At 34.1% G+C, this 17,697-nt stretch overlaps 1 protein-coding gene across 3 annotated transcripts in view; it reads left to right on the top strand.

Moving 5' to 3' along the window:
• LOC150092382 (cytosolic phospholipase A2-like) overlaps positions 1–17,697 on the top strand; it is a 341,574-nt gene that overhangs the window by 95,706 nt on the left and 228,171 nt on the right. For all 3 annotated transcript variants that reach the window (XM_090415055.1, XM_090415056.1, XM_090415054.1), the window contains exon 6: positions 4,914–5,029. In XM_090415055.1, the coding sequence (XP_090271181.1) occupies positions 4,914–5,029 (116 nt within the window). The remainder of the gene's footprint in view (positions 1–4,913; positions 5,030–17,697) is intronic.

The raw sequence follows: 17,697 nt of genomic DNA, 5'->3' as shown, positions 1-17,697 counted from the left end.
AAAATAGTATGAATTCTGTTATTGGTTTTTTTCAAAGTTGTATGATTAAAACTCAACTTCTCAACTAAAACTTCCCAGAGGGAAAATCCTTCATGTCTGCACTGGGGATTGATTAACTTGGAGAAAAAAAAATGTCTAGGACTATAACTTAGTACATAGTGTAAGCAATTTGATGATCAGTAAATTAATAGAAGAGGAATGATGTCAGTCTTAGAAGGAGACACTTCTTTGGAATTAATTCATAATTGCTTAAAATCTGTTTCCTGTAATCATATTATGCTCAAGCTTATATCATATGCATTAACCATATCTGGGATTTGATCAGTGCATTTCTTCTCATAAATATGTTTAGAAGATAATATTGCATAATATGGTTTTGAGCAGAAATATGACTCAAGTTTAAAAAATAATGAATGATAGAAAAGCAATAATTGCATGTTTGTAATTGGCATGTCAAAATTGATGCAAAGGTCAGAACTTTTGTGCTGTGTAATTACATAAAGAGGTTGACATTCATAACCTCCACTTTATGGTTTATAAAAATGTTCCTTTAATGCACTACAATCCAACAAAGCATTTAGCTCTCATTATAGCATACTTGTGGAAATCAGATGAATTGTTGCTTACAGTGACCTTTCTTTAGAACAGTATTTATGTGTATGGAATTTTAATAGTACTTTTTGATTGTTTGCCATGATTAAGGAGTTTCAGGTGTTCACATTAGCAAGAGTTGATTATATGTACATATAAACATGTCTATTTCAAAGTAAAAAAGCTGTATTGAATTAGTTGGGGTCAGTAAAGCAAAATAATGTGAAACTATTACAAATATTATTATGATTACCATCAGACCTTCCATAAAGTTAAAATACTCATCGGGGAAGGGGAGAGCTCACTGTCACACTCATAGCTCATTGTACTCCGTGCCGTAAATGCATTCACTGTCTCTGCACTCACCACACTATCAGGCAATGAATTCCAATCACCTGCCATTCTACATGCAAAAAACCTACTCCTCATCCCCCTTTACTCACACCTTCCTTATACACATTCCTGGGATGGGGGATGGCCTCTTGTTTCTCTCCTCCTCCTATTCTATGAAAACCCTCATCCATATTAATCTGATAATAGCCTCTTATAACTTATATTTCTCAATCATATCTGCCCCTCCTCCCGTTCTACTATCCACCAGACTACAAACTGCATTTCCTTAAACTGTCTTCATACTCACTATTCCAGAGACAAGAATCACCTTAGTCAACCATCTCTAGACCTTTTCAGTATCTCTTCATCTTTTTTAAACCTAGTGATCAAATCAATGCAAAGTAATCCATGCAGCCTGATTAAGGTTATACAATGGAACTATGATTTCCTTACTTGAACATGTCATTGTCTTCTGCATCATTGCCATAATCTGCTCTGCTGTACTTTCATAATTTTAGCAATGTGTCCCTGAAATTTTAGGTCCTTATTCACCATCTAGTGCAGAATCTTTATCTTCTCCGCATCCTCTGAGATATTCCCACCAGTTTTATACTCCACATTCCATCTGCACTTCCCAAATTTTTAAACCTTACACTTTGCAACCTTGAATTGGTTCCTTACTCACTTCTTCATTCATGCAATCTATCCAAGTTCTCTTGCAGGGCCACACCATCTGCTGTACTCTCATAGTTCTTCATAACTTCACATCATTTGTAAACAGCTACATATGCTATTCAAACCTTTTCTGCTATCATTAACATAAAAGTTAAACAGCAACAGTCTAAAAACAGACCCCAGGAGTACATTATTAATGACTTTCTTTTACTGGGGTATTACTCCCTATACACAACTTGCTGATACCTCAGACAGCCAGTCTCCAATCCCGTGCACTAATCTGTTATCCAACTGCATCAATTCTAGTTTAATTATCAGCATGTCATGGGACAAATCTATCAAAGGCCTTTGCAAAATCTAAATATATGACTGTGTATGCATCTCCTTTGTACCATGCATTTGTCCCCTTGTTATAATAAATAAGTGATTGCTAAAACATAATTTTCTTTTAGCAGACCATGCTGTCCATCAAAGAGAATGCTGCTATTGTCAACCTAATTCTGAATCTTGGTCCTCTCACTAACTTCTCTAACACTTTAACTGCACCTCCAGACAGACACACAGATTGATCTGTAATTTGAAGCTTTAGTCATTACGTCTCTTATGAAACAGAACAATTTTGTGTTCTCTTCACACCCTGGAATTTTTTGGCCCCATTAGCTAGCTGCTGCTGCCCATACTTTACTTTTGCTAGTCACTTGCCTGTTCTTCGTACTCGTGCAACTGGTTATTATCACTCATCTTGTGCTGCCTCCATAATGATTGCATGTCTCACCTCTTCATTCCTCCATTTCACACCTACCTTATTTAACTTCCTGACCATTGGAATACATTTATAGATTGCCTATAGATAGTTATTGAGTAGGAACCAAGCAGCATTGATCTCCTTTCCATCCAGTTCCTCACAAGAGATAATAAGCTGTCCCATGAGTTACTGTCACTAGCCATATAGTTCCACATATATCCATTTCTCACAGACGTCCTCGTATGGTTTGCCACCACCACCACCCAGGTGATAACTCCATGGTTCCTCTCACCAGGTAGCATTTTATAATTTATAAAGCAATTTATAACAATATCTTTTTATAATAACATCCTCTGATGAGATGATCAAATCCAAGACACTGATCCTTGTGCACACTCTGTCACATATTGCCTATGATATTTGCCTCTCAAAACTCAAGAATTTCATTCTCTCTGCTTCCATCTCTTCATTTCACTCTATATTACCATAATTAAAATCATCGTTTCTTATTTGCTAGACTCGCCTTTCACATTACAAGATCTATAGCAGCACCCAATTAAATATTTCATCCTGTCTACCTCTACCTCATACAATACCCTCAAAACAATTGCCCCTTGCATCTGCACCTTGGAATGGATATAACTCCTCTGCTACCATCAACAGCACTCTTCCCTTTCCACCCTGTCTGTCTCTGTCTTCACAATAAACATCATATCCCTCTATTTCTATTATTGTCAGTATATTATCCTTATCCAATGACATCTCACTGATATATTATTATTGTTTTTGGGTGAATGAACTCCAATTCAACAATTTTGTTTTCTTATTTCAGATACTTCTGAAATAGGAGAAAGCTTTAGTCTAAGATAGATACAAAATTAATAACGGGAAAACTCACAAACAAAGATTATTTAATAGTATAATTTTCGCCTGTGTGTCACAGGCATCTTCAGTACATTTTAAGCTCAAATTAAACAATAACTGACAATTCCAAAAAGCACCACCTAAGTAGCTGGTATAAGATAACTAAAAAGGTCAATAAATTTCCTAACCAAAAAAAAAAAAAAAAAATGTCTACTCACGGTATATCTCTTAAAATTTAGTCTAAGATATTCATAGACAAACAGAGTAGCTTTTTTCTGCTTCTATAACACGTTTAACCAACATCAGATGTGACTCTTCCATATCTTCCTTAGCCATTCTCCTCTATCACCACATCCTACAACTATCCCTGGTCCAACCTCCCCCCACATCCATGGTGTCTCAGCTCTTTCTTTTCTATTCACACATTCATATATACATACAATATTTACACTTCTCACAAAGTGTCTCTCTGTCGACCCTGATCTCCCCTCCCACACACACTTTCTGTCTATATGCCTTGTTCCTGCTCTCTCATTTCCCCTTTAACTCGTACTACTCACATCTTTATTCAGAAGCTCTCCTACACTACTTTCCTGCTTTTAATCATCATATCTTTCTTCTTCAGGTCTTCTGTTCACCACATTAATCTTTTGGCAAGCGTCTCTACAGTGTACTCACACCAAAACCATTTCAGTGTTGTTTATCTCTCTTATGCAATTCCATCTGTTCCTCAAATATTCATCCCACACATTCACAAAATTCACTCCTTTCTCCTCATATAGCTCCACTAGCATACCATTCATGAGCTTTCACTTGCTCTTCCAAATCATCACTATCATAGTTTGACAACACAATGACAACTTTTACTACCAGTTATCTTTTGCTCTCTTCAAGCAAGTGAGCTCTTTTGCTCACCTGCTCCTCATATCCAACACATCAATCACATAATGATATGCTTTGAGTACAATCTCTCTCTCATCTTTTTTTCTAAAAATTAATATCTCTGTCATGTAGTATAAAGTATTGAAAATTATTAAGTTTTAATATCTTTTGAAAACTTTAGGACAAAAAGAAAAAAAACATAATAAGAATATAACATTTTTATTATTTTTGGTTTATACTGTTTTTAAATTCAAAGCCTAAATTCACCTGTTGCTCTGCACTTGTATCATTGTTGCAATATAATGAAGCAAGCGATAAAATTATTCAAGAATTAAAATTCTTTGAATGCTATTAAGTTATTATATTGATTTTTGTTGAGATTTAATTGTGATTTATCACATTTGAGACATTTAGAAGTCTAAACCTCTAATGAGAATAAATAAGACTCATAGAGTGAAAACTTACTATGGAATGAAAACTTATCATGATGTCACTGAAAAAAAAAATATATATTTAAAAATGCCTGTTTTGCCTAATAACTTGGTGCACTAAGAGGTACTGTAAGTACCTCTTAGTACTTCATAAGTTTATAAGTTCTTAAAAATGAGTCACATGACTTGGTGATATTATTTTTACAAAATGTTGCGATTTCTAGGATTAATAATACACATAATTAACATTAATGTTGTTTAATATTTATAGCAATTGCAAATTAAATACCTTTCTGTCCATATCATTTTTATTACTATTGTAAAATTGTGTATGTTTGATGTATGGGTTTTTGTTAAATTTTACTTTCTCTGCATCATTTTTGATCTGCTAGAAGTAATACTCATGGATGCCAACTACACATTTGATGAAAAGCTTGGCAATGCAAAAATTGACATAACTACTTTAATTTTGGACGAGGAAAGAGATATGACTGTAAAGATTGAAAATGTAAGTAAAATTACATGAACTATTTTTATACAAATCACTCATACTTCATTTAAAAACTTGCACACTTAAAATTTTTGCATTCTTTTGCCTCTCACAGAGTAGCAAATCTTCAAACTATTATGCTCATCCCACTGCTAAAAGGATTTTAATAAAAATATCATACAGATTCATTATCTGAACAAACCGTTATTCTGCTCATTTAGATATCATAAAAAAAAGCAAATATCTGTTTAATAGAGCTTCACAGTGCAGTGTTAATGATTGCTATCTAATGCCTTCAGCAAGTTGTTAATCATTTGTAGTGTAATTAAAATACATAATGAAATCATTCATAATAAAATTTTTAAAAAAAGTTGGCCTAAGCATAATTTTTCATAAATTGACAGTTATGCTTAGGCCAGTAAACCACAGCATAGAATTTTTCTTACTAGTTCTATAATGTGCTTTGTAAGAAGTAAAATAAAAATAGCTTAATCCAAAAAGTAAAAAAATACATTTAATCTTTCCTGAATGACCTAGCAAAGTTATATCAGGACACCAAGCTTCAAATAAGCATTTTATTAAATTGAATGACAAATTAAAAAAAGAAGCCAAGTTGTGCTGGATTTGAAGTTAGGTGTCTAGAGCAGTGGTTCTCAACCTGTGGTATGCATACCCCCCCTCCTTGGGGGATATGTGGTAAAATTTTAGGGGGTATGCCATGCGACTCTACCTTAGCAAGATAATCCCAACCATTGACAAACTGTTTAAGTGTAAACAGTCTGACTGTTGCCCAGTAAAATGTTTATAATTTTATAAGATTTGTTAAATTGTTCATATCACTCTTTTTGTTTATCAATATATGTAATTTATGAATACAAAATTTAATGTGTATATATATGTTTTATTTTATTCCCATTGTTATGCTATAATTAACTATAGTTTTATCGATCTATACAAGGGATACTTCAGTTACATACACATTTCCAGGGGGGTACATGAAGCATAAAAGGTTGAGAACCACTGGTCTAGAGGAAGTGTTGTCCTGTGTGCATGCAAAGGAAGGGCAAATAGCAATATTTGCAGGCATTCTTGAGGAAAATAAGTGGGTGGATGATCAGGAATACTGAATGTAGTCACTCAGGTCCTCAGGCTCATTTGTGAGTCCAAGAGGATACTGCAATGTAATTGTATACTAATGCCAGAACTATCTGAAATAAAGGGTAGGAGTTTTTGGCATTGGCTAGTTAACTTGGCCAAAAGTTATAAGCATTAATGAGATTTGATTGATGAAATATGATATTGTGGCTATTTTTTTGGAAGAATAGAGGGAACTGGATGAGGAGAGAGGTTTGCTAATAGTAGTAGAAGAATTGCCGTTAAAATGAATATGAGTTAAGCAGGACGACAGAGATGCTGAAAGAAGTGCATTTGAGGCTATCTAGTGTGAGATAGAGTCCAACTGAACAAAATGTTCATCATAAAATATTGTTACCAGAATCACTTACGTTTAATTTAAAGGTCTTTATTTGTAAAATTTTTGGCTGTTTCATAACCATTGTCAATACATTATAGGAAAACACAAAAAAGACAACAGCACATCAGGTGCTTTCAATTCAGTGAAAGCACATGATATTATGTGCACTATCAGCTACAGGAGAATTGCTTCATTTACATTAATAGATATTCAAAATAAAATAATTTAGTTAATAAATTATTTTTGAATATAAATTAAAAAAAATTACAAATTAAGGAACACATGAATGGTGAGTATTAGTCAGTATAACTTCCCAAAATTGAGAAAATTTTAGGCAATTGGTTTTGTTCAGGTTTGTGTTGTGAATGTGCCTGCTTCACAGCTTTCCTTGTACAGTCTTTCCAGAAGAAAATAACTTTTGTGTAACACTTTGGTTTTGTTCCACTGAATCCTGTGTTTTGTAGATAATGTGTGGCTTGTTAAACCAGATTTGTTGGGTTCTTTAAGTGAAATGCATACTTGATATTCTTCAAAACACATTTGTGCAGAATGACCAATTTGTCCATAATATCATAAACAACAAGTGCAGATGATTCTATAAACTGCAGGATAAGAAAGAGGAGGATATTTGTCTTTAGGTGAAATAAGGAAGGTATTAAATTTGCAAACTGAATGGAAAGAGACATAATTAATCTGTTGAAGTAGTCTTGCTATTTTTTCTGAAAGCCATATGGAATACAAATTCTGGTAATTTCTTCTTGAGGTGTGTTAGGACAACAGCTATAATTATTGATCATTTTTTCAATAGTTTTGCATTATAACCATTACAGATAAATGTAGTTCTGATAATAAGTAGTTCTTTGTTTAGAAGATAATCTGTCGATTTTTAAGCACCCCTTAGACAAAGGTTAAAAGTCCATCATACTTTTGCACCAAGAACTGTATGGCCTTCCTAAATTGCATAAAGAAAATGTGCCATAAAGACCTATTGTGAACTGCATAGGCTGCCCATTGTATAAAGTCGCAAAATATCTTTCTAATCTTCTTTCTGGATTTACTGGAAATTCTGCTTCTTTTATAAAAAAATCAATATACAATCATTCTTACAATCCAAGATCTTCTAGTAAGTTTTGATGTAGTGTCATTCTTGACAAATTTCCATCTGACAGATACCACTGAATTACTTCATAATGACTTGCCTCACGATATTGTAAAATTATTTGACTTTGTCATTAATTCAGGATACTTTAGATACTGAAACAAACTGTACAAACAGATAGAGAGAGTGAACAGCTATGGGGTCTCCCCTTTCCCCAACTCTAGATAATTACTTTATGGAAGAATTCAAACAACATATTCTGGATGCTTTTCTCCTAAACCATTGGTTTGGTACAGATATGTTGATGATGTGTTTGCTGTATGGAACTCCTCCTCCTCCTTGTCTGATCTTCGTGCATATCTTGAAAAAAATAATTCAATAAACCCAAGAATGAAATTTATCCTGGAAGTAGAAGATAACAATTGTCTTCCTTTTCTGGATGTTCTCATTCTATGTCAACCAAATGGTAGTCTCCAGTTCTCAGTATATAGTAAACCAACTCATACTGTTAAATATATTGATTCTAACTCACATCATCACCCTTGTCAGAAATATGGTGTGATAAACTCTTTATTTGACAGAAAATCAATAAAATATATAAAACTCATAAAATATATTCTACAGATTCTCTTCTAAACAAAGAACTGTTTATTATCAGAACTATCTTTATATCTAATGGTTATAATTCAAAAACTATAAAAAATATAAATAAATAATCAATAATTATGGCCGTCGTCCTAACCTGCCTCAAGAAGAAATGACCAGAATTTGTATTTCATATGTTAAAGGACTTTCAGAAAAAATAGCAAGACTACTTCGACAGATTAACTTACATATCTCTTTCTATCCAGTTCGCAAACTTAATACCTTCCTTATTTCACCTAAAACCAAATATCCTCCTCTTTCTTATCCTGCAATTTACAGAATCCCCTGCTTTTTGTGGCTTATGTTATTATGGACAAACTGGTCATTCTGCACAAATGCATTTTGAAGAATATGAGGAATACATTTCACTTAGAGAACCCAACAAATCCAGTTTAGCAAGCCACACATTATCTACAAAAAGCAGGATTCAGTGGAATAGAACCAAAGTTTCACACAAAAGTTATTTTCTTCTAGAAAGACTGTACAAGGAAAACAATGAAGCACATTCACAATCCAAACCTGACCTAAAACTTTCTCAATTTGAGGAAGTTATACTGACTAATACTCACCATTCATGTGTTCCTTAATTTGTAATTAAATTTTTTTTGTTTATATTTAAAAATAATTTATTAACTAAATCATTTTATTGTAATTTATTTTGAATACCTATTAATACAGATGGAGTTATTCTCTCCTGTAGCTGATAGTGCATATAATATCACATGCTTTCAATTGAATTGGTGTTCTCTTTTTTGTTTTCCTACAATTGCATTGAAAATAGCTATGAAACTTAGCCAAAAATTTTAATAAATAAAAACATTTAAATAAAATAAATAAAAACATTTAAATTAAATGTAAGTGATTCTGATAATAATATTTAATGATGAATTCTTCCTCTTATGTTTCAATTTTTAAAAGAATGAACATAATGTTATTGGATGCTGCTAGCAGCTGGAGACATGTGAGTAACTTCATCTCTGGGGACATGGATTGGAATGAAGAATAATCACATGGAGGGGAGGAAATGGAATAAAGCTAATAAAAAATAATTACCTAAAATAACATGTAATGGAGGGTACTTGGTTTGAGAATGCTGGGTCTGTTGATAGCATCAGAGGATTTGTCAGTAACCAGGATCGCTACGTTTAGTTTTGGTAGAATAATGAAATCATAGTGCATTGGAAACGGTCAAGGGAAATTTATCATTGTTATCATCATACCAAGGAGTCCAATAACTAATCAAAGGAGGGTAAGATAAAGGAGATGATGATGTTGGAATATTCCATAAGAGTGTGTGTGTGTGCGTGTATGTGTGTGCACACGCATGTGTTTTGAACTTGAAGATTAAGGATGATGAGTTATTGAATTCAAGTGTGATTTCAAAGGAAGAGCATAAGAGATTCCTTGGCTGTAATGATGCATGTTAGGAGGAATGTAAACACAAATGGAGGTGTTGACATACAAGACAGTGAGTGATAGTAATATGAAAGAGATAAAAGTGTGAAGGGTGATATTGAAAGTATTAGAAAATAAGAAGATAGTCTAATACTGCTTTCTGATTTTATCTTTCATCTCAGAATTAGGAAGTAAATCATTCATCTAACAAAAAAAATGTTTTGAAGGCAGAATCAGATTATGATAGGAAATTAGTCAAGCAGGCCAAAGAAAATCTCAAGGAATTCTTTTACTGTGTTGTGAGTAAAGGGAAGAATGACTGTGGAAGGATAACTTTAACGAGTGCTGATGGTAGGGCAGTAACAATGGCAGGCAAAACAGTTGAGGTTGATAAATCATCACTTTATGCCATCCAAGTGGATTTATTACATTGCCAGTTGTGACAGCGACCGATATGAGAATAGAGGTAGATGAAATAGAAGTGCTTAAGGTATAGATCCTTAATTCGAATTTTGCTATGAGGTTGCATGGAATATTGCTCCATGTATTACAAGGATGTGCAAGAAAATGAACAGTTCCTCTGACCAAGTTCTCAGCTCTGGCAAGGTCCAGAGTATTGTATTGGAAAAGTTGAATAATGAACAAAGGGAATGGAAAGAGGGCAAAAATAGTTCTGTTCCATAAAGAGGATTCCATGACAGTGGTATTGGCCTGTCAATTGTCATTCTCCTCCAGGAAGTTGACTATTATGGATCCATAATATGCACTAGAAAGATAAGATCTGAAATGCTAACCTCTTTCTTCTCACAGTTAGGATCCTATGTCTGTGGATATGTGTGTTCATGGGGCTGGTTTGCCTGCTTTGAGGGATGAAAAGCCAGAGTTTCCAGGGGGGGGGGGACTGTTTTCACTAAACTCTGCAACCCACATGCCTTCAGTCTGTCCTCATAGGGGACATTCCACAGACCTGTCATGAGCTTAGTTACTTGTCGCTGCATCCTCTCCACCACCTCCTGGTCCCCCAAGTAACCAAATCTGTGCACAGTTATCAACATGTGACCAAATCATAGTCTTATTTATAAAGAGGGATAATAACTTCCCTATCTTTACTTGTCAATGTGTTATTCAACATCCAAATCCCTGAGCTCATTTGCCGACTCTTGAAATGTCCTCTGAATTTCAAATCTCTATCCACCATCATCCACAAATCCCTAGCCTCATCAGTCTCCTGTAATCTGGTGCCATCAATATGGTTGCCCTCTTTCCACTCCTTTTGTTTGTTGTAACCCTTTCATCCCAAAAGTGCATTACCTTACGTTTTACATTAAATTGACAACTATTTTCCTTTGCCCACACTGCCAATTTATTTAAATTATCCTGCAAGATATCAACTATTGCCCTCCCCAGTTTTGCATTATCCTCAAACAACTGAATATCCCCCCCCCATCAAATCTTCCACTCTATCATTAATGTACAAATTAAAGAGTGGTGGTCCTAGTACAGAACCCTTGAGCACTCTGTAAAAATCTTGCATAACTGTTTCACTTGTTATATTTGCCTTCTACAATTTTATTTATACTGAGTAAAAAAATTCATTAATAAAGAATACATTTTTTATATGATAAAGTTATCTAATATATATATATATACACAGTATGTATGTATTTGCATTATTAATGTATTATATGCTTAGTATTATTGAAGCCACTATGTAGTTAAGCAGTAGCAGTATAAAAGAAATGTAAATGTAGTTACAAATAGTAAACTTACTTACCATGCGTTGTAATCCTAAAGGAGTTACATGAAAATAATGATGTATGTATATTTTGTATGTCACCATTACTGTACAACATACAAGCACTGTAGTAATGCAATTGACTTTCACTTTGGATCTCAGTAACAGACATGCACGTTAGTTGTTTTTTAAAACAGCTGTCGCTGGGTAACTGGAACAATAGCCAGTAAAGGGTAGGAAAGCTAGGAAGAAGAGCTTGAAAGGTCTAATAAACTACTGAGTTACGTTCTCTAATCTTGGGAAAGTTTTTATATGCATCTTTAATTACTCTCCAAGGGTTCATAACTATGACGTTCTGTACCCTTGGAGGATACATTATGATACATTATACTGTCCTTCAATTAATAATTGAAGATCAGTATAATGTATTTGGCCTTCATATATGAGTAAGAATGTTTTGTGCTTAATGAAAAGCAAGTGATATATATATATATATATATATATATCCAAGAAGCAAGATAGATGCAGTAAAGTTCTTTTATTGGAAATGCAATCGGAACTGCTCAGTTAAATGTATTCCTTTTGTCTGAGCAATTATTCTTTATGCCTACTTCAGAAAATGAAAAATAGTTGCATTAAAGAAACTAAAAGATAATATTCAAGTATGTATATTGGTCAAGTGAGATCTTTAGTTATTATATTTAAGGAATTTAAGAGATGAGGTAGACTGAATGAGTGAAAAAAATAAATAAACAAGCAAAGATATATAGAACAGAGATAAAATAGATGCTTCAAAAGAAATTTTCACAATTTCTTTAAATTCAGTACTGAGAGATAACATTAAACACAATTAATGTGTTTAATGTTATCTCTCAGTACTGAATTTAACTGTGAAAGTCTGAGAATATGCCAGAGTATGAGAAATTATTATTGAGTTCATAATGCGTAATTTTAGAATGGCCATGTAATTATTTGTATGTCTTAAGAAGTTAGAAAGTAATTTAGTACTTGTAATTTTATAAGGAATGTCAGACCTCCTTAGCGAGATATAGTGAAGTACTAAGAATTTATCTGCATGTATTTATATGTTTACAGTAATTGTTTTAATCTTTTTATATATCAGAGTTTCATTCTTTAGAGTACATGTTGATCCTTGAAGTCAGTTATACCATCATGGATATGAACCTGAAACACTCTAACCCAGGGGTAGCCAACCTTTTATAGTTCATGCGTCAATTTTTTCATTTTTTAGCTAAGATGCGCCATACAAACTTATACCACTTTTCTGCCCTTTTAAAATATGGTAATATGGATATATATTTAGGTTATGCATAAAATGATTTATTATATATATGGTAATATAGAAACTTTTAGCAGTTTTAAATAAAAGGATTTCATATAAAGACAAGATAAACATTAATTATTTTATTGAGACTTTTGAAATTGCTTTGCTTTTGCTAAGCTTGTAATGTTTGAAGTTAAATCAGTTACAGAAAGCAGCAAACAGTTTTTCAAATTTGAATCAGTCAGTCACAACCGTTGTTTGTTCTTAATCATTTTCATTGATGAAAATGATTGTTTGCATCTGGATGTAGTTCCAAAATGACAGATATAACTCTAAGCAAATTTTCTCAGGTCTGGAAAATGTTCACAGGGCAACGATCACCAGAAATTAATTATATCATAAGCATCGGAGAGTGATGGAAGTTCATTAAATTTCATTTTCAATAAAGAATTGGTTTTGAGATCAATAAGTTCCATTTGTATGTTACTAGGCATCGTTAAGTTTTTTTGTACAGTAAGTGAAAAGGGATTTATAAATGCAAGTATGCAGTCTTCTTTTTTGGCAAAATCGCTAAAACGACTGTTAAAGGCTCTTTGCAATAATCTGAGTTTCTCAGTATATTCTGTAAAGTTGCCATTATCTTCAACAGATTCACTATGTTCTTTTAAATATGGAAATTTACTTAAATACCTGTTTTGTAACTGGGAGATGAACAGTTTTAATTTCGTTTTGAATGCACTGATGTCATTTACTAAGCTAGGAAACAATTTGTTCTTGCCCTGCAGTTTCAAATTTAGATCATTGAGGTGGCTGGTAACATCAACTAAAAATGCTAAATCAAATAGCCATTTCTCATCACACAACAAGGCTTTTTCCTCATGCAGCTCATCCTTCTCTTCCAGAAAATGATGAACACTTTCTTTCAGCTTCCAAAATCTACTGAGAAATTGTCCTTCAGAAAGCCAGCACACCTCACAATGAAGGATGAGATCACCATATTCCATATATAGCATTTCTCAATATTCTCCGAATTCTCTTCTGTTTAACCCTCTTGCTCTAATTTTATTCACACACTTTACAACTGGTATCATAACATGCTTCAAATTTAGAGTTTTTACACACAGAGATTCTTCATGTATAATACAGTGATACTTTAGTAGAGAAACCTAAAAACTTTTCAAGTAAAGTTACAGTCCCAAAAACTCTATTTGCCATTGACGGTGCTCCATCAGTGAAAACACTGATGAGCTTACTAGAATCTAGTTGTTGATTTTCTAGACATGACTTTACTTTGTCAAATATGTCTGACCCTCTGGTTTTTCCATGAAATGACTCAAGACCAATAAGTTCTTCAAAGATGTTAAAATTACCATCAATTCCCCTTATAAAAATGCTTAATTGGGCTACATTGCATATGTCAACGAATTCGTCCAAGGCTAAAGAAAAGAAAGAACAAGCATGAATATGGTCTTTCAATTGCTAAGTAACATCATGGGAAAGTTCTTCAATGCATCTTGTAATTGTTTGCTTGGACAGAGCAATTTGGTTTACTTTTCTTTCAACATTCTTATCACCAAGACATTTTGCAAATTTTTCGAGACAGGGCTTAACAACTTCCTCTCCATCAGAGAAAGGCTTGTGTTTTTTAGCCAACACAAAGGTAATTTCATAAGACACTTCCAGCATTGCCACACTTTCACAACTTCATTTCACAAATATATTTTGTCTATTTTTTATTTCTTCCTTTTTCTTAACCACATATTCTTTCCGCAACTCAGACCCAGGAACTAACTTCAGTTTTTCTTCTAATTCAGCTTGATGTTTTCTGTAGTGTCTGTTAAGATCATGTCTTCTATTATCTGAGAGAGTGCTTTCACAAACAATGCACAACGGTTTTCCTGAAGGACCCGCAATAAATAAGAACTCATTTTCCCACAGTTCATTAAACTGGTGCTTGCTATCACCTTCTGCTTTTCTTCTGCTCATTTTCTTTTGCAAAGTAATGGGTAACTGATTGTAAAAAAAAAAAAAAAAAATTTCAAAAAGTAAAGCTTATTATTAAATAATTTATTTAAATTATTTTATCGTCTTAAACATTATGAACATTCAAAAACAGTTCTACAAGTTTAAGATAAGATTCCTGTTCTCATGAAAGCCTAATACAGTTCTACAAGTTTAAAAATCATATATATATATATAAAGGGTGTCCTAAAATTCACGCAAGATTTAAATTTAGCGCCATTTGTGCGGTAAAGTGTTGCCAACGAGGAAAAAAAGACGGCGTGACAGCTGACAGTTTAGGGTTATTAAAAATGGAGCGCTACACGAAAGAACAACGCATTTTCATTGTTGAGCAATATTTTAAAAATAATGAAGGTTTGGCAGCTACAGTTCGCAATTTTCGTACAAAATATGGTCGGAATAGTGATTTCACTTCATCAGCTGAAAAGATTAATTTAAAAATTCAAGGAAACTGGATCAATTAGTGATCTTATACACTCTGGCTGTCCTTCAACAAGTCGTTCAACAGAAAACATTGAAGCAGTTCGTGAGAGTGTTGCTGAGAGTCCAGGAACATCAATTCGGCACCGTGGTCTTGAATTGGGCATTTCGAGAAGCTCTCTACAACATATTCTCATGAAAGATTTGCATCTTTATGCTTACAAAGTTCAATTGACTCAAGAACTTAAGCCTAATGACCACACACAGCGAAGAGAGTTCATTGAATGGATTATGGAACAACAACAAGTGGATGCTTAGTTTTCGAACAAAATCATCTTCAGCGATGAGGCTCATTTACATCTTGATGGCTTCGCTAATCGACAAAATTGTCGCATTTGGGGTTCAGAAAATCCACAAGTGATTGTTAAGAAACAAATGCATCCACAACGTGTCACTGTTTGGTGCGGATTTTGGGCTGGAGGCATCATCGGTCCATTCTTCTTTGAAAATGCGGCTGGTAAGGCAATAACAGTTAATGGTGCTCGCTATCACGACATGATAATCCAGTCCACATCCATATCTTGCAATTTGCCTAAATTGCAAGATATGGATGTGGACGACATGTGGTTTCAACGAGACGGTGTCTCATGCCATACAGCCCGAGAAACAATTCAATTACTGCATGAGTCATTTCCTGGTCGTGTAATTTCCCGTTTTGGTGATCAGAATTGGCTGCCCAGATCATGTGACTTAACGCCATTGGACTTTTTTCTTTGGGGTTTTTTGAAGTCTAAGGTTTATGCCAACAAGCCCACAACCACCCACACTTGAAGGAGTAAATTGAGTGCTGTATCAACGAAATTCAGCCACATTTATGCAAAACGGCCATGGAAAATTTCGACAAAAGAGTGCGTAAGTGCCAGCAAAGCCGTGGAGGCCATTTACCCGATATGCTATTCCATGCATAACTCTATACTGTATACTTTATGAATCAATAAGAAATTACAATTTTTAATTAAAAACCTGTGTTTTCTATCAAAATTACTTCTTGCGTGAATTTTGGGACACCCTGTATATATATAAACCATTTAAATAATCAACATCAGAACATTAAATTCACATCAGAACAAGAGATTAATGGCATTCTCCCCTTCTTAGAACTAAAGATCAGCAGATTACTTGACTGTCTTAAATTTTCAATTTTTCGAAAAACCACCCACACTGATAGATATTTACATGGCTCTTCCCATCACTTCCCTCCTCAGAAACTGGGCATCATCTCCACGCTTGCCCATCGTGTCTCACTTCCACAGAAGAAGATCTTCAAACAGAGCTTAACTTCCTGAAAAACACCTTCTTAAATAATGGATATTCATCTCGTAACATCACTAAACGTTTGAGACCACGCCAACATCCTCAACAAGAAGATGATTCCAACCCTATCAACCAACTCATATACAGTTACCATTTATCAGCTCTCTTACCCCAAAACTATCTAGGATTTTGAAGAAATTCAACATAAAGATCAACTATACTTGCCAAAACTTCGTTCTTTTGTGAGTCAACCAAAACCAAAACACAACCAGCTGCATTTTCCTGGTGTTTATAAAGTTTTGTGCGACTGTGGTCGACTTTATTTTGGCCAGACAGATAAATCTGTTTCACTTCGTCTTGAGGAACATAGACGTGACATCTCTTACAGTAGAACATGAGTGAGCGCCCTTTCCAGTCATGTCCTCTTCTCAGCAAACTCTAACCTTGAAGAACTTCCACACCAAGTTGATTGGGAATGCACTACTAATTTATATATATGCAAGGATGAATTTGAAAGAAGAATTATTGAATTGCTGTCTCCACACTTCCAGGCAGTTCATTCCAATCAGCTACTACTCTACATGCAAAAAACCTACTCCACACCCTATTTACTCACTCTTAGTTTCTTGGAGATGAGGAAGTGGTGGTGAGAATCCAGAGGCAGGTGAAGAAGGTGGTGAATGGTCTGTGTAATGCTCACTGTGAGGATATATGGAGGGTTTGTGGGTTGCAGAATTAGGTTCATAGATAGAAAAGAGTGGGTATGATATAACTGTATAAGTTACTAAAAGGGTTTTATACGAATGAACCAGAGGAAATTTTTCAGCAACTAGAGGGGTCAAAGAGTTGTGAATGAGTTGCTTGGAGAGTTGTTAATGATTGGAATGGGTTAATTGGTTGTCAGTGTCTATTGCAAGTGCTTTATCAGTCAGTGTGCTCAAGAAGAGGTATGATAGATATTGCATGGATGGTGTGAGCCTCCTGAAATGAATTTTCATGCTCCATGGAAATGTCCATGCAATAGTAATAATACTTGATTGAACTATTGACAGAACTATTGCATAGAAGTAGTTTTAAATTTGAAAGGTAATTATATGAACATTATGAAGCATTCATCACCATTCCAGTATGAATTATGACTGTATGCCCCTGCCTATGTCAAAAAAAAAACTTCTTTTTCCATAGTCATATAAGCTTTGATAGATAAATGGACCTGTAACGGGCAAGCGGCAGTGTGCAATATACAGCGTATCCTCCAGCCCATCAACAGAACAACTAACAACTAGACATATATATG

This window comes from Typopeltis vanoorti, chromosome 26 (genome assembly GCF_054136105.1).
Source record: "Typopeltis vanoorti isolate ZY-2024b chromosome 26, IOZ_Tvanoo_1.0, whole genome shotgun sequence".
Lineage (NCBI taxonomy): Eukaryota > Metazoa > Arthropoda > Arachnida > Uropygi > Thelyphonidae > Typopeltis > Typopeltis vanoorti.
The sequence above is the reverse complement of the archived record's forward strand: the minus strand, read 5'-3'. Positions and strand labels throughout refer to the sequence as shown.